Genomic DNA, 18847 nt, shown 5'->3' with positions numbered 1-18847 from the left:
TCTCTCTCGTATAACATTCGTAAAACTTTCGAGTTTCGATTTGTAGAAAATGCTTGAGAAACACATTTTACTAAAGCAGCACGTGTTACATCTACGTGTTCACCACAGTCGAGCGAAAGACACGCAAAACCAGTGGCCTGAATTTGTGTATTGTTTTCTGAGAATAATTATTTAAGTGAATATTTATAGCCTTAATTAATTCTGATAATATGAAAAATAACAACTTTCTGTTATTTTCTTTCTGTTATTTTATAAAATCGACTTCATTATCGATGGTAAAATTAGAAAAATTATGAATAAAGATAGCAATTTTGTGTGCATCAAAACTGAAGCATGACAGCATTATCTGTACTATACATTTTTTTTAAATCACTGAAGTTAGCAATTGTGATTATTAATTTTCGTGGTACAAGATTGATATTAGAAATGGATCGATACGAATAATAATAATTATGTTGTCAGGAAATTAGTTTTTTGCTAGTCGGACATATTCAGAAACAACTGCAGATGAGAAATATATAATGTAAGTAAGAAAATTAACCAAATTGTGGTCAGCGTTTATAGGGTATCGAAAATTTCAGTTAACATGCGAAAGTTCTGAGGAGGTAAGTCTCATTACAAGGAACAGAGATTTTGCATTTATTGCGAGGCACGCGATAGTTCTGAACACGATTACCATGTCTGCAGTGGCAACCGCCTTACTTTTTAAGATTTGCTGTATCTCCACATCCTGAGAGCCCTGTTATTTTATTTACAGAAAAGTGACTGCGCCGTAATTATAGAACGCTCCTGTTACAATTTTCTGTAACAGTCTCTTTTCGACTGAGAAAATACACCGAAGCATTGAAAACTGTCATTAATAAAAGTAGGACACCGCCTTTGAGAGTATTCAGCGAAGAATATAAAACATATATAAAAGAAGTGTGGCGGCTCGGCAGCGCGCTCTCGTTCCGCGCGCAGTATTGTCTCGCAAAGCGCGGCGCTGCCTGCTGCAAGTGGGGCCTTTCTTTTCTAAATGCGCCTCCACTCAAAATGAGAAGAAAAAGACGAGGAGGGCGAGTATTCGCAGCTGAATACGGAACCGTGGGAAGAGGCGGAAAGTGGCGCGAGAGTGCCGCGCGCCTGCCGACGTCACTACAGGCGCGGCCGCTCAGCGCCGAGGCGAGCGCCAACACGGTGGAAAACCAGAGCCAGCGTCCAGCCACAAATCCACAACTCCTAGCGACGCAGTGCATTCCCGCAGCTCGCTTCGCTGCCTCCGAGTAAGTGGCAGGTGTACTCCATCATCTGCAGTCAAGCTAATATACACGACTGGCCATTAAAATTGCTACACCACGAAGGTGACGTGCTACAGACGCGAAATTTAACCGACAGGAACAAGATGCTGTGATATGCAAATGATTAGCTTTTCAGAGCATTCACACAAGGTTGGCGCGAGCTCTGATTGCCCCTATTCTGTCGGGGTGATCGTTGCTCCCTATGTAGGTCGATGTCAACGAAATATTTTCGCATTCGGAGAAGGAAGTTGGTGATTGAAATTTCGTGAGGAGATTGCGTCGCAACGAAGACCGCCTTTCTTTTAACGATTTCCAGTCCAAATCCTGTATCATTTCTGTGACTCTCTCTCCCATATTTCGCGATAATACAAAAAGTGCTGCCTTTCTTCGAACATTTTCGATGTACTCCGTCAGTCCTATCTGGTAAGGATCCCACACCGCGCAGCAGTATTCTAAAAGAGGACGGACAAGCGTAGTGTAGGCAGTCTCCTTAGTAGGTCTGTTACATTGTCTAAGTGTCCTGCCAGTAAAACGCAATCTTTGGTTAGCCTTCCCCACAACATTTTCTATATATTCCTTTCAATTTAAGTTGTTCGTAGTTGTAATACCTAGGTATTTAGTTGAATTTGCGGCTTTTAGATTAGACTGACTTATCGTGTAACCGAAGTGTAACGAGTTCCATTTAGCACTCATGTGGATGACCTCACACTTTTCGTTATTCAGGGTCAACTGCCACTTTTCGCACCATTCCGATATTTCTTCTAAATCGTTTTGCAGTTTGTTTTGATCTTCTGATGACTTTATTAGTCGATAAACGACTGCAATCAACGGAAGACGGCTGCTCAGATTGTCTCCCAAATCGTTTATATAGATAAGGGCGTATAACACTACCTTGGCGAACGCGAGACGTCACTTCTGTTTTATCGATGACTTTCCGTCAATTACTACGAACTGTGACCTCTCTGAAAGGAAATCACAAATCCAATCTCATAACTGAAACGATATTCCACAAGCACGCTGAGCGGACGATTTAGATGGGACTCGGTTAATGAAAAGGGGACATACAATTCAAGGTTTATTTCCCCAAAACAATTAATTAATTGTAATAAATTACACTGTGGCTTACAAATTACAGTGACACAAAGAAATCAAACTGCTTACAATATGAGGTAATAAAAATGTTATATGCCACAGGTGAACGGAGAAACTTATTTGTGTCGTTTGAATCACTGCCAAACCAATTGTTTACAATTTGATACATTAACAAATAATCATTGCGCATTTAACTAAATAAATTCACCTAATACAGTTAAATTTTATAATGTGGAGCACAAATGTATAATTTACAATTAAATTTTCAGTCGAAGTTTCTCCTTCCTATACCTTCTTTAAAAGAGTGATAAAATATCCAAAAGGTATCTCAATTAAAAATGCACTAAAACCCTTAACACAACAACACGTACATGACTAGCTGAAATAATAAAGTCTGCTGATTTCAACAGCGCAGACCACATCAAACTCTAGCCAACATGGGCCGCGTGCCGGTGAAAACATGTTACGACTGCGGCAGCGGGCAAACTTACATAGGTAATAAAAGAACACAGGCCACCTAGCAATCTTACCAAAATCAGTTTACACGAAGGAGGAAGAGAGGGGGGGGGGGGGCACGTAATAAATACTATATGCAAGTGCACTTGCGAAAGCTACTACTAAAAATACAGTATAAAAGGATCTCAATTAATGACAAAATCCGGGATAGGCCCGCAATATTGCATCTGAGCGCTAGTAGCCAAAATAAGATTGAAAGATACCTAGGTCTGGCATCATCTTAGGGCTAACTGGCACAACAAATAAATAAGAGTAAAAGAACAAGCAAATGGCAATGCCCAAGAATTTAAATAGGATTAAGTCCACACGAGGCTAAAATCAGTTGCTATCATCTTGGACATCGAATTAGGCTTAATTGACACTACAAATAAATAAAGGTAAAAGAACAGGCAAATGACAATGCCCAGCAATTTAAATAAAAATAAGTAAGCACAAAGCTAAAAGCAATTGCTAGCAACTTAACAAGCACACATAAAAATATCAGACTGCTGCCACATCACAAAACGGAACGGCCAGACGGAAACAGAAATACAAGTCGCCATCGACAGTGCCGGATACGCAACGCGCCAGAGAAATGGCACACATGCAATTTCACTACGAGTCGCTTGTGTGGCAGAGGACGCAATGTGAGCCCTGGACGCTAGCCGCCACGAATGTTGCGACCACTATGAAGCAGCAGGTACCGTGCGGGGAGATGCCTATGCTGGACATGGCTGCGAGATGCAGAAGTGAGCCCTCCGTCGGAGGAAGGCGGGGGCAAGCGCCGCTTCCTCGAAGAGAGGGGGCGGTGGCCGCAGGCCTAATGAGCGACGTGTGGCCTGGCCCCTGCCCCTCCTCCTCCCTGCGCCCTCTAATTAAGCGCCATCACCTCGCCTGCTGCCGGAGAGATGAGAGCGCCTCCGGCCACTAGCACACTGCAGCTCTTCGCTCACTGCCCTCCGTGCCCAACGAAAGCGCGAGTAAACCATTAGCCGGGGCAGTCCAAGGGCGTTAAGTTAAAACTCTCAGAATGCTCCGTCACATTACAGCACTGGAAACAAACGAACTACGCTGCGCTGCCAAATAGCAGGAACAACGTCTTTGGTGTATTTTCAAAAACTCATATCATGATATCGCGGCGTCCGTATACGGAAGCCCGGTGATCAGGCCGTGAAGATCGCGCGACATTCGACCAACCGCCGTGTCATGTTCAGCAGCCATTCACCATCGGATGCGGTACTGAGGAGCATGGGGTTAGTACATCGCAGTATTTGGCGGTGTCCACGTTCACACCTTGGAGGCGCTACTTTTCAATCAGGTAGCTCTTCAGTTGGCATCTACATCTACATTTATACTCCGCAAGCCACCCAACGGTGTGTGGCGGAGGGCACTTTACGTGCCACTGCATTACCTCCCTTTCTTGTTCCAGTCGCGTATGGTTCGCGGGAAGAACGACTGCCGAAAAGCCTCCGTGCGCGCTCGAATCTCTCTAATTTTACATTCGAGATCTCCTCGGGAGGTATAAGTAGGGGGAAGCAATATATTCGATACCTCATCCAGAAACGCACCCGCCAAGGCCATGCGTCAGAGTGATTACATAACCAAACTGTTGCATCCTTGAGCCCCCGGTTCTAGATATACCCTTGTCCGGTTAGTGGCTGACGCTACAGATCTTTATTTATGAAAATATAAGAGTACAATCGCCAACAAATTTTACATATTCACATACACCTTTACCTTTTATCCAAACAAATACAGACTCATTAGGATTGAGTTTTCTTTTTTTACGTGTATACAATACAAGTGGAGACGTAGAGTCATACGCAGATTTATCAAAGTCTTTATTAGCAATTTCAAACATATGATAAGTACGATAGGCAATTACATCTCTATCATTAAAACTTTCAAGTCCAGGTACACTAGAAACTCCACTACCACCTCTCACTATGGCGACAGTGAACCATCCATTTCCATGTGAGAATGTGTCGTTTATATCGAGGCTGAAATTAAGAGAACATCCAAGAAACACACATGGTCCATCGACGAGGGCGTGGGCTGCAACACTCTTCACAGGAATTCGATTCTTCTTGTCTCCTGATGTGGTTGTTAGTTCGATGTTTTCTATATTTTTGTAGACTGTTGTGCGACGACGTGGTCGATATCTCCTGTAAGGCATGTTGGCGGCGTTCAATGCAGTTGCCTGTGCAGCAGCAAGACACAGACCTGGACAGCAAGCTACACCGCGATGCAGACCGCCTCTCTTGCAGAGTCTGCCACTTGAGTTTGCTAAACATCTCCGTAACGCTATCACGCTTACCAAACAACCCTGTGACGAAACGCGCCGCTTTTCTTTGGATCTTCTCTATCTCCTCTGTCAACCCGATCTGGTACGGATCCCACACTGATGAGCAATACTCAAGTATAGCTCGAACGAGTGTTTTGTAAGCTTCCTCTTTTGTTGATGGACTACATTTTGTAAAGACTCTCCCAATTAATCTCAACCTGGCACCCGCCTGGCATCTAGAGATGGGCAAAACTGTTCTTTTCAGAGATCGGATCAGAACTGTTCACTCCCTGAAATGAATTAGCTCTTTTTCATGACTCACCACTCATTTACAATAGAAAATAAATGGAAGGCACATTGCCCTTTAAACTTGGTTTATTCCAGTACTATACCTGTATTTTGATCTTATTTGATCCTATTTTGAAGTAACACAGATAAAGAGTAAGAATTTTGTATTGTTTATTGAAATTTCCACGATATGACAAAGTTTTTGATTATTGATTTATTTTGCACTATCGTGGTTTTTTGGGTGATCGGAAAATGTTGTAACTTGAGATTTACATTAACAATATATTTGGCTACAATGTATTAAAATTTCATTAACCTCATACAAATACATCGCAAGCCATATATTTTTAAAGTGAACGTTTCCTTCCGAAGACGCCTAAAATCGCAAAATCCGTACCAGAATAAGAAAAAAACTATAAATTTGACTGTAAAACGAAAGTGCTGCATATAGCCTTACGCAGAATAAAACAAGGAAAATATTGGTGTATCACATTTTGCGATACGTTTATCGGCTCGCTCGCAATTAAAGCGTAAATTCGAGTGTCCATAATAAAAATCCTGTAGTAAGAGGAGTCGTCAGGAACCTAATCTAATCAGTTTAAACAAATAAAAATAAAATAAAAACAAATGATGTATACATAACATAATAATGTAATATACGTAGCGGTATTACTACGAAGAACAATATCCAGTAGAGACGAACTCCGATGCAGAGCCGCTGAGTCGAGCAGGTCGAGCCGCGAGCTGTATTACTGCGTGAGCCGAGACCGCAGAGACCAGAGTGACACCTGAGTCGCTTTGCTCAACGCTCTGGCTAGAGTCGAGACGGTGGGGTGAGCGTTGAGCGGGCGAGTTTCGAGGGTGGGGGGAGCGGTGAACTCACCCGCTCCGAGACAAATCGTCTGTTCTCTTGCGAGCACGTTGTTGCAAGTAGTTCCTATGTTATCCGCTAGGTGGCTCTCTGTCCTGTTGCTCGCATCAACTGCCCAGAGGGCAGGACGTGCGACTGAAACGATCGCCGACAGAGTGCGATGCGAAGTCAAGCTGCGCCAGACACTGCGCGCGGCAGACGACGCACAGAGAAGGCACGGCATATGTGAAACACTAAATCCAATGGGGCACTGCACAATGGAGGCAGCCAAGGTAGAAGCAGGGCAGAGGCCGGCGCTGGCTGTATTGTGTGGCGTGCACTGTGCTGTGACCACCAGAGGCGCCGCTGATATGCTCCGTGTCTCTCTCTCTCTCTCTCTCTCTCTCTCTGCCGTGGGAAACGTTTGGAGCTACCGTTCTTTTTTTCTGAATCACTGATTGTTCACTCCTTTGAAAGATTCAACTCTATGAATTAGTTCAAGAGTGCATCCCCCATCTCTACTGGCATCACGAGGTCGAGTGTACCGCGGTTCTGTCCTTCCTCCAAGTTTTCCTTGGCAGTGTTGGGAACCGCACCCGGGTGTCCCGCAGTAGTACCTATCGCGTTAACCACTCGGCTACGGAATCGGCCCCCCGAACTGATGTACAAATGATTTATTACTGCAGTTAATGTTGCCATGGCCTACATGGAGATCGGTTAATCGTCTTCGCTTGTGAACTGGCGGAAGTAAAACTGACATGTTAAAATAGGGGCTCTGCGATAACCAAGATGTGTCCTGTGCGTGTGGCGCTGAGCGGCGATGAGGCGTTTCCTTCAGTGTCACGTTTACCCCGCATGCCCAGTCACCGTGACGCAAGAGGATCTGGTATCCTTATGCCCATCAGCCGTGCGCCTTGCTGAGGCTGTAAGTAGCCTGTTTAGGTTTTTATATTGGTAACGCCACGTAGCGCTCTGTATGAAAACCACTGGCTGTGCTGTGTGCAGTCCGTGGCTGGGTGGCATTGTTGGAATTTGCTATTGTAGTGTTGGGCAGTTGGCTGTTAACAGCGCGTAGCCTTGCGCAGTTGGAGGTGAGCCCCCAGCAGCGGTGGATGTGGGGAGAGAGATGGCGGAATTTTGAGAGCGGATGATCTGGACGTGTGTCCATCAGAGACAGTAAATTTGTAAGACTGGATGTCATGAACTGATATATATATATATTATGACTTTTGAACACTATTAAGGTAAATACATTGTTCTTTATCAAAATCTTTCATTTGCTAACTATGCCTATCAGTAGTTTGAATCTTTTATTTAGCTGGCAGTAGTGGCGCTCGCTGTATTGCAGTAGTTCGAGTAACAAAGATTTTTGTGACGTAAGTGATTTGTGAAAGGTATAGGTGAATGTTAGTCAGGGCCATTCTTTTGTAGGGATTATTGAAAGTCAGATTGCGTTGCGCTAAAAATATTCTATGTCAGTTTAGTGTTGATCAGAATAGGTAAAGAGAGGAATGCCTGAGTACGTTCAGTTCTGCTCAGCTGTTTGAAAATCAAATAATGTAAGAGGTTTATCAGCACAGTAATTCATTAATTTTTCTAAGGGGACGTTTCAAGGCGTTACGCTTCATTTAAGTGGTTTTCATCGACACGCTAAGAAGAAAAAGACTGCAGTTAAGACACGAAAGAGGCAGTATAATTTTTCTCTGTTTAAGTAAAAAGGCCTAAGTCGGAAACACCATCATAGACGGTAGAATCATCTTTTAAATGAAGAATCATCTTTTAGATAATGCAGCTTCTCTTATTTTCCACTCTTTGTAAGAAAAACTGGAAAGAAATTACAGCCGCGCAGGATTAGCCGAGCACTCTCGGACGCTGCAGTCATGGACTCTGCGGCTGGCCCCGGCGGAGGTTCGAGTCCTCCCTCGGGCATGGGTGTGTGTGTGTTCGTCCTTAGGATAATTTACGTTAAGTAGTGTGTAAGCTTAGGGACTGATGACCTCAGCAGTTAAGTCCCATAAGATTTCACACACACTTGAACAAAGAAATCACATCTTATACAAGACACAATTTGATTAGATTTCTTTTGCCCAAACAAGTCGCATTACTGTCTGTGCTACTTACAGTGCGTTTTATAAAGGACAGTCGAAATATTTCCCCTTCGTGGGCCACACTAAGCCCTTACCTACATATCGGTGCTTATAGACACGCCTCAGGGTCGCACTGGGATACATATACGTCGGAGCAACGCTCTCAGACGGAAACTTTATGGTTCAAATGGCTCTGAGCACTATGGGACTCTACTGCTGTGGTCATCAGTCCCCTAGAACTTAGAACTACTTAAACCTAACTAACCTAAGGACACCACACACATCCATGCCCGAGGCAGGATTCGAACCTGCGACCGTAGCGTTCTTGCGGTTCCAGACTGCAGCGCCTTTAACCGCACGGCCACTTCGGCCGGCCGGAAACTTTTATCATCGTCTCTTATATTTACCATCTTTCTCACATGACTCTTTATCAACTCCATATATTGGTACTTTTTATACAATACTGGCCATTAAAATTGCTACACCACCAAGATGACGTGCTACCGACTCGAGATTTAACCGACAGGAAGAAGATGCTGTGATATGCAAATGATTAGCTTTTAAGAGCATTCACACAAGGTAGGCGCCGGTGGCGACACCTACAACGTGCTGACATGAGGAAAGTTTCCAACCGATTTCTCATACACAAACAGCAGTTGACCGGCGTTGCCTGGTGAAACGTTGTTGTGATGCCTCGTGTAAGGAGGAGAAATGCGTACCATCACGTTTCCGACTTTGATAAAGGTCGAATTGTAGCCTATCGCGATTGCGGTTTACCGTATTGCAACATTGCTGCTCGCGTTGGTCGAGATCCAATGACTGTCAGCAGAATACGGAATCGGTGGGTTCAGGAGGGTAATACGGAACGCCGTGCTGGATCCCAATGGCCTCGTATCACTAGCAGTCGAGATGACAGGCATCTTACCCGCATGGCTGTAACGGATCGTGCAGCCACGTCTCGATCCCTGAGTCAACAGATGTCGACGTTTGCAAGACAACAACCATCTGCACGAACAGTTCGTCGACGTTTGCAGCAGCATGGACTATCAGCTTGGAGACCATGGCTGCGGTTACCCTTGACGCTGCACGACAGACAGGAGCGCCTGCGATGATGTACTCAACGACGAACCTGGGTGCAAGAATGGCAAAACGTTATTTTTTCGGATGAATCCAATTTCTGTTTACAGCATCATGATGGTCGCATCCGTGTTTGGCGACATCGCGGTGAACGCACATTGGAAGCGTGTATTCGTCATCGCCACACTGGCGTATCACCCGGCGTGATGATATGGGGTGCCATTGGTTACACGTCTCGGTGACCTCTTGTTCTCGCTGACGGCACTTTGAACAGTGGACGTTACATTTCAGATGTGTTACGACCCGCGGCTCTACCCTTCATTCGATCCCTGCGAAACCCTACATTTCAGCAGGATAATGCACGACCGCATGTTACAGGTCCTGTACGGGCCTTTCTGGATACAGAAAATGTTCGACTGCTGCCCTGGCCACCACATTCTCCAGATCTCTCACCAATTGAAAAAGTCTGGTCAATGGTGGCCGAGCAACTGGCTCGTCACAATACGCCAGTCACTACTGTTGATGAATTGTGGCATCGTGTTGAAGCTGCATGGGCAGCTGTACCTGTACACGCCATCCAAGCTCTGTTTGACTCAATGCCCAGGCGTATCAAGGCCTTTATTACGGCCAGAGGTGGTAGTTCTGGGTACTGTTTTCTCAAGATCTATGCACCCAAATTGCGTGAAAATGTAATCACATGTCAGTTCTAGAACAATATAGTTATCGAATGAATACCCGTTTATCATCTGCATTTCTTCTTGGTGTAGCAATGTTAATGGCGAGAGTGTAGTTGAGAGCATTTGTTGCACGTCTTAGATAATCATAATAGACAGATGAGCAAGGAATAGATGATTATTTTCAGAAGAGATTAAAAGAAAATTCAGTGACTTACTTCAAAGATTATGCTTAATTTCACTGATGCCTCCCGACACATCACAATTTGTATTCCATGTTAAAAAAAAGAAATAAATTCAGTGAGTGTGTATCATCTGGACGTCGAACTTTAGCTGTCTAAAGGTGCCAGCCAAGGTTGCTCGTATTTCGTTTCTTGCCTAATTACAACGTGGTTGCCATGAAATGCCACGAGAAGGCAAAATGAAAATACTTTTGGATTCTGCTCCCACATCATCCTATTACATCGCGTACTGATATAAGGGTTAAAGCCAGAAATAAGTAAAGAATTCTTTATGACGTATACACCGGTGGTTTTTTTTTTTTTTTTTTTTTTTTTTTTTTTTTTTTTTTTTTTTTTTTTTTTTCCTCACTACAACGTGGCAGACTATACAGATGATAAGAAAGTTCCATGCTCTGAGATCAGAGATCTACATCCTGATGGTATAGGGATCAGTGAATAAACTCTACTGACATTTCATTTGACGGTGATGAACTTGGTTACGAAAGTAACGCTAATCCCTGTATTTTCGTCGAGCTCCCTGTACGTGTAGCTAAATGCAGGACGCCCCTCGCTGTTGCAGGTACAAGGACGGGAAGCCGTACCCGTGGCCGGCGAGCACGTCCAGCCTGATCCTGTACCCGGAGTCGGGCAACCAGACCATCTACACGCAGGCGTCGCAGGACACCGACGGTGGCAGCTACTCGTGCCGCGTGCGCAACGAGTCCACCACGCTGGAGCACCGCGTCGAGCTCAAGGTGGTCGGTGAGTACTCCTCAAACTCGCTACTCTCAACACTGAGGACACAGAAATTAATACGATTCGGTCCACCTTTGATAGAGGTTGACTCAAACAAGTCAGCAATAAAACAATACAGTTGTAACACGCCCGGGAGTACGAATGGGTGTGGGGGACCTTTTATACTGGTTGTCGTTTCGCTTTTCTTGACCGTGCGCCCTGTCCACACCATGTACCTGGTAATCCCGCGGCGGTCGTGCTCTTCTGCTCCACACTGCTGCTGGCTTGCCTGAAATTATCCATCGAAATATGCAAGCGAATAAGGGGAGCCACTCAACGTTAAAACACAACACTGTTCGACGACTGGTATGAACAACTATATTCTGAGACGATTAAAGGGAAATCGAAGGTTGCACTGTTTACATTCTAATTCAGAAGTGTTATCCCAATTAATGGATGATTAACAGTCCACAAAATATCATTTAGACTAGCGTACGCGTAACCGACACGACGCGGGTGATTGTTGATGATGCGGAAGCCGAATGATCGAACGAAAGTTCTTACGCTCGTCACACATACGGATGTCTGGTAATAGTCCTCCTTGTCACTAGTTAATTCTTCAGTTCTCAGTTCTCACTTGTACGAGCGTGCGCGTAACCGTCGCGGCGCGGCTGATTGTTGATAATGCGGAAACGCGATGATCGAACGCACGTCCTCACGCTCGCTACAAGACACTGGCACTTTACTGTACTCTTTGATGGTGACTAATTTCTACTGATTCGCATCAGTTCATTCTGGGAGATCGAACACGGCGCGGATGATTGATACAGTATGGTACGACACGCAACGAGAGGATACACAAGTACGTTAACAGCAGCACTGCCCATTCTTAAATTACTTCTTGACATACTTTCATCTGAATCATTTACTTATTTTATCACTTTACTGTAATAACACTTGTAGCAACACTTCAACTTCCATGCTGACAATGCCTCTCACTTGCAGAGCTACACACTACACAACATAACAGTACCGTGTCCCGCGCTCGACTCCTTACAGACGCGGCTGCCCGCAAAGATACTCCACAACTAAGCCAGCGATATGACAGTACGCTTACACAGTGTTATTCGTAGGTATTTCCGAGGTTTCAGAAGACGACTATGGAAAAGCCACTAGCCTTACAGGAAAATGACACATGTCAGTGGACAGAACAACTCGCCACGTTTCGATTAGTAGCATGCGCCATGGCGAAGTTGCCTTACGGGGCAAACGTGGCAGAACATGAGTGAGGGGCAGTCAAACGAAAACCGAACACTCTTCACACCAGGACCGTGGAATGGTTTCATTCAAAAGTAAGCACCACACGCGTTAAGAAATTTATCCCACAGCGAGACGAGACTATTAATACCTGTTTCGTAGAAAGCGGTTGGCCACTGATAGGCCGGCCGGAGTGGCCGAGCGGTTCTAGGCGTTACAGTCTGCAACCGTTCGACCGCTACGGTCGCAGGTTCGAATCCTGCCTCGGGCATTGATGTCTGTGATGTCCTTAGGTTAGTTAGGTTTAAGTAGTTCCAAGTTCTAGGGGACTGATGACCTCAGAAGTTAAGTCCCATAGTGCTCAGAGCCATTTGCACCATTTTTTGAGCTACAGATAGCTTCACAACGCACCCCCTCTTTCATTTCCTCGTCTGACTGAGACCGTTATCCAACCGTGTCTTTCTCCAGGTCATCAAGATCTGGGCTGTGTGGAGGATGTTGCAAGGTTTCTCAACCAAATACCTGAAGCGTAGCCTTCGTCCGATTGGCAGTGTGGGGGCAGGCGTGATCGTGTCACAGGACGATTTCGTCCGAGAGCATTCCGACAGCCAGAGGCCAAACGGGAAAGCCAACAGTGGAAAAATTTCACTTCTCTCCCCCGCCACAATCAGTGCAAAGCGCTGTGAAGACACTTTGCAGAAAATGTGACGCAGCCTAAAGTCAAAACGCCCAGGATTGCTGTCGAACGGAATCATCCTGTTCCGCCGGCCTGCGTGGCCGAGCGGTTCTAGGCGCTTCAGTCTGGAACCGCGCGACCGCTGCGGTCGCAGGTCCGAATCGTGCCTCGGGCATGGATGTGTGTGAAGTCTTTAGGTTAGTAAGGTTTAAGTAGTTCAAAGTTGTAGGGGACTGATGACCTCAAATGTTGAGTCACATAGTGCCCAAAGCCATTTTTTTTTTCATCCTGTTGCACGATAATGCCCGTCCCCACACTGCATATCGGACGGAGGTTACTCTCAACTGATTTGGTTGGGAAACACTACAGTATCCTGCTTGCAGCCCAGATCATTCACCGTGTGATTTTCACATCTTTGGCGACCTAAAGAAAGACGGGGGTGAACGTCGGTTTGGGTAGGAAGAGTAAATGCAAGAGTGCGTGCGGTTGTGGATACGTCAGAGGCCCACCCCGTTCTTTGAAACACGAATTGATCGTTTCGTCTCCTAGTGGTATATATGTCTTAACACGTGTGGTGATTACTTTTGAATAGAACCATGTCATGGTCCCGTTGTGGCGAGTTTTCGGTTTTCAGTTGACTGCTCCTTATACACAAATCATCCACTTTGTGCTGTCACAATGAATTAGTGGGCGCCTGCAGCTAGGCCACCCGCTGAACCGATTTCCAAAGCAGACTGCTGCTGTTCCACCTTCTCAGGCAGCAATAGCATCGACTTCAAAAAAATGTTTGTGAAATCTTATGGGACTTAACTGCTACGGTCATCAGTCCCTAAGCTTACACACTACTTAACCTAAATTATCCTGAGGACGAACACACACACCCATGCCCGAAGGGGGACTCGAACCTCCGCCGGAACCAGCCGCACAGTCCATGAGCATCGACTTCAATGAACTGAACGCAGGTATTGACTTTGCCTTCTGACAAACGTTGCCCATATTGTGATGTGAGTTAAAAGCTTGGAGTGGTGTTCTATTCACTGATATGTGTCTATTTTCTGATTGTCTTGCATTTTTCGCATAGTCATCTTCCGAAAACGCGGAGATACTTGTGGATAACCCAGTGTATCGTGACTAGAATCAGACCGTTGTGATCAACAAAAACTTTAGTAAGAGCGTCCACGCATTGTATCTAGCACGTTTCGGTTCTGCAACTCCTTTTTCAAAGACTACATTAACCGATTTTTTGAGGCGTTACATCTGTTTCATTTTACCACCTAGCAGTCGTCGTGCCTGGTGGTTTAGTGATGAAGCACGTGAATGATAACCATAAGATTGCGAGATCGAATCCTGGTCCGACTGCAGAATATTGCAGACTACCTTTAACTTAGCCGTTACTTCCCAGTGACGTGAATATTCGCTCGGAACGAGACGCTGTTCGGATTTCATCTTAAGCTGTGGGACTTCTTTCCAGGCAGAGTTACTGGAGTATATTAAGGAGCACACTAGTAGACGAAGTGGCGTCCAATTGAAGACTTGCACCATGCTGTTGAGACACACGGGGGCATTATTACAATGTAGCAATAAAATGAACAACACAGTTGTTTGTTTTCGTCAAAAACATCTGAGACGAGATAAACAAAATAATGAAAGTATCATTAAGGGTTAGCTTCATCTGGCCACGAAATGTTCATCTTCTACATCAGTCTAAGCAGAAGAGGCTTAAATGGTTTTATAGGCCCTGCGTAGTAGGACCTGTCAACAGGAGTGTGTCCGGTGGTTCAATTCGAAAGGCTAGCGATCACAGTCTTTTATTACGTTTTTTTTTTTTTATTTTATTTCCGCTACACACCAAGATTGACACCGGTGCCTCCTCTCGCTTCTCTCCCAAGACAATAAAAGTGTACGTACGTAACAGTACGACATATTCCAGGAAATTGTATGATAAGAGAACTAGTGTCAATTTTACCTGTCGGTGTGCGTTAAAAATAGAATTGGCACCACGAAAAATATTTAAGGAGAAATTTTGCTGTACGACTAAGTAGCGTATGACTACATTTTCAACCATTAAGATGAAAAAAAAAATCAATGCTTATATGAACTCACTGCTTCGGTAAAAGACATGTTTCTACAAATGACACGTAACAGTCTGAACAATACAGGTATTAGATATGGAAATTACCACGACCAGCGGCATTTTGTTCTGTTTTCCCCACCTGTTGAGCTGGCTGTTCGTATGCAGATGCCTCGCATCCGAGAAGCTAGTGAAACCGGTAAATGCTTTCTGCCACAGACAAAACTCTGAATGCAAGTGCCTTTCTTTTCTTACACGATAGATGTCTGACTAGATCTACTTAACAGTGTAAACACCAAAATATAATTTCAGGAAATGTTTTAATTTAGACTTCCGATGTTTTCAAGAAGTTCTGTTTTAGAATGTCTACCTATATTGGCCGGTTTTTATGCACTAAAATACCGTCTTAGTCTCTCGATACTAGCAGCGTAGCGCGGCGTTGCAGCTAGTATTTGAGACACTGACTGTTTTTCATGTGTTACTGCCACCGTTAAATAATATCCTTAGATGCAGTATCGCATTAGGTTGCTCTACCGACTGTGATTTAAAAGTTTGATTAGTATTGAAAATATAAACGGTACCTTACATAGTCAGAGCGTCGTTTCTATCAGCCAATAAACAGTTTTTGGTGAGACTAATTTCATCTAGTTATTACAAAACACCTCAGAGAAGGAACGCATGAGGAAAGGAAAGTGATAACTATTGCGATGTACACCTTGTATATAGATCTCATTTAATCGCGTTACAGATGTGTAGAATTCAGCACTATTAAAAAAAAAAAAAAAGAATTCTGCAACATCGTGTTACAAGAGTGGTAATTAGTTCTGTCTGAATAATTTCTTCCAGATGACCATACAGTTTGATGTACGAGGTGCGTTCAGTAAGTAATGCAACATTTTTTTATTTTTTTTTTCTGAAAGAAGGTTGGTTTTATTCAGGATTGCAATTCACCTTCTTATTCCCGCCTCTCTTGGATACAGAATCCTATTTTTCAACATAATGTCTGTTAAATGCGACGGCCTTTCGCCATCTTACATGGAGGGCTTGTATGTCTGCAGCTGGTGAACGTCGGAGCGAAGGGTCTTGCTCCCCTCCCCACCATCCACGTTCAGCTCTCCGCAGAGTGCATCCTTCTTTGTGCTAAACAGATGGACGTCGGAAGCTGTGAGATCCAGGCTGTAGGATGGATGAGGAAGAAGAGACCGATGAAGTTTTGTGACTTTCTCTCGTGTGCGCAGACTTGTGCGAGGTCTCGAGCGATGTCATGGAGAAGGAGGAGTTCGTTTTCATTTTTGTGGCGACAAACTCGCTCAAGTCGTTTCTTCAATTTCCTGACGGTAGCACAATACACTCCTGAGGTGGTCGTTGTACCATGAGGGAGGACCTCAAACAGACTAATTTCTTCAGACTTCCAGAAGACCAACTGAGAGGTGGTGTCGTGCCGCTCCGTGGATTGCCGTTTTGTTTCCGGTTCGACGTGATGTTTGACCGCCTGTGACAATGTTTGACAAAAAATTGGCACGATCGGCCACTCAAAGCACAATTACTTCTGCACAGATGGTCCTTAGTTGCTCTTTATGTTCTTCTGTTAGGCGGCGAGAAGCCCGGCGGGCACACAGCTTTCAGTATCCCAACTGACGGACGGGACCACCAACAGACACGTCCACCTGTGCAGCGAGGTGTTTGATTGTGATCCGTCGATACCTCGTATGAGAGCGTCCGCTCGCTCCATCATTGCACGAGTCACAGTTGTGTGCAGCCGGCCAGCATGAGATAGAACGGACAGGTTTGGTTCAAATGGCTCTGAGCACTATGGGACTTCTGAGGTCATCAGTCCCATAGAACTTAGAACTACACTACTGTCCATTAAAATTCCTACACCAAGAAGAAATGCAGATGATAAACGGTTATTCATTGGAAAAATATATTATACCAGAACTGACATGTGATTACATTTTCACGCAATTTGGGTGCATAGATCCTGAGAAATCAGTATCCAGAACAACCACCTCTAGCCGTAATAACGGCCTTGATACGTCTGGGCATTGAGTCAAACAGAGCTTGGATGGCGTGCACAGGTACAGCCGCCCATGCAGCTTCAACGCGATACCTCAGTTCGTCAATAGTAGTGACTGGCGTATTGTGACGGCCCAGTTGCTCGGCCACCATTGACCAGACGTTTTCAATTGGTGAGTGATCTGGAGAATGTGGTGGCCAGGGCAGCAGTCGGACATTTTCTGTATCCAGAAAGGCCCGTACAGGACCTGCAACATGCAGCCGTGCATTATCTTTCTGAAATGTAGGGTTTCGCAGAGATCGAATGAAGGATAGAGCCACGGGTCGTAACACATCTGATAGTAACGTCCACTGTTCAAAGTGCCGTCAGTGCGAACAAGAGGTGACCGAGACGTGTAACCAATGGCTTCCCATACCATCACGCCGTGTGATATGCCAGTATGGCGATGACGAATACAAGCTTCCAATGTGCGTTCACCGCGATGTCGCCAAACACGGATGCGACCATCACGATGCTGTAAACAGAACCAGGATTCATCCGAAAAAATGACATTTTGCCATTCGTGCACCGAGGTGCGTCGTTGAGTACACCATGGCAGGCGCTCCTGTCTATGATGCAGCGTCAAGGGTAACCGCAGCCATGGTCTCCGAGCTGTTAGTCCACGCTGCTGCAAACGTCGTCGAACTGTTTGTTCGTGCAGATGGTTGTTGTCTTGCAAACGTCCCCATCTGTTGACTCAGGGATCGAGACGTGGCTGCACGACCCGTTACAGCCATGCGGATAAGATGCCTGTCATCTCGACTGCTAGTGATACGAGGCTGTTGGGATCCAGTACGGCGTTCCGTATTACCCTCCTGAACCCACCGATTCCATATTCTGCTAACAGTCATTGGATCTCGACCAACGCGAGCAGCAATGTCGCGATAGGATAAACCGCAATCGCGATAGGCCACAATCCTACCTTTCTCAAAGTCGGAAACGTGATGGTACGCATTTCTCCTCCTTACACGAGACATCACAACAACGTTTCACCAGGCAACGCCGGTCAACTGCTGTTTGTGTATGAGAAATCGGTTGGAAACTTTCCTCATGTCAGCACGTTGTAGGTGTCGCCACCGGCGCCAACCTTGTGTGAATGCTCTGAAAAGCTAATCATTTGCATACCACAGCATCTTCTTCCTGTCGGTTAAATTTCGCGTCTGTAGCACGTCATCTTCGTGGTGTACCAATTTTTATGGCCAGTAGTGTAGAAACACAGGTAATTTCGGTAACATACGGAATAAATCGTAATTACGTTATTGCTCTGCAAAGAGCCAGCGGAGACCCGGAATGTCGCGTACCGAAGTACTCAGAAAAGATCCTGAACAACCTTCGAAATATTGTCAGTGGAGTTCATCCTATGTCCTTAACGCACATGATCTCTTCCCCTAACCCTCAACCCTCCTCCTCATCAATTACAGCTCGCTTGATGTCGCTGCACGACTGCCACCTGCATGATGTTGCAATACCACAGACTAGTGTGTAAATTAGTTGTTTGTTGATGTTGCAGACAGCTCCGGGTACTCCGGCCGCCCGCTGGCCACCTTCCGGCCGACAGACCAGTACGTGCCGCTGGGGGATAACGCCAGGCTTTTCTGCGAAGCCTTCGTCGGTGAGTACTAAATGTCTTTCGCACTATTCTTCTTGCATCTGTGTCGTTAATGTTGCGATTTTGAAATTATTACCCATAAGGATAAGGATTTCTAA

The 18847-nt window shown here is 45.2% G+C and overlaps 1 protein-coding gene across 1 annotated transcript in view; it reads left to right on the top strand.

Moving 5' to 3' along the window:
- Nucleotides 1–18847, top strand: part of LOC124595076 (single Ig IL-1-related receptor-like) — a 354541-nt gene that overhangs the window by 319689 nt on the left and 16005 nt on the right. Inside the window, exons 2-3 of the mRNA XM_047133657.1 lie at nucleotides 10926–11107; nucleotides 18651–18752. Coding sequence (XP_046989613.1) covers nucleotides 10926–11107; nucleotides 18651–18752 — 284 coding nt within the window. The remainder of the gene's footprint in view (nucleotides 1–10925; nucleotides 11108–18650; nucleotides 18753–18847) is intronic.

Source organism: Schistocerca americana, chromosome 2 (genome assembly GCF_021461395.2).
Source record: "Schistocerca americana isolate TAMUIC-IGC-003095 chromosome 2, iqSchAmer2.1, whole genome shotgun sequence".
NCBI lineage: Eukaryota > Metazoa > Arthropoda > Insecta > Orthoptera > Acrididae > Schistocerca > Schistocerca americana.
The sequence above is the reverse complement of the archived record's forward strand: the minus strand, read 5'-3'. Positions and strand labels throughout refer to the sequence as shown.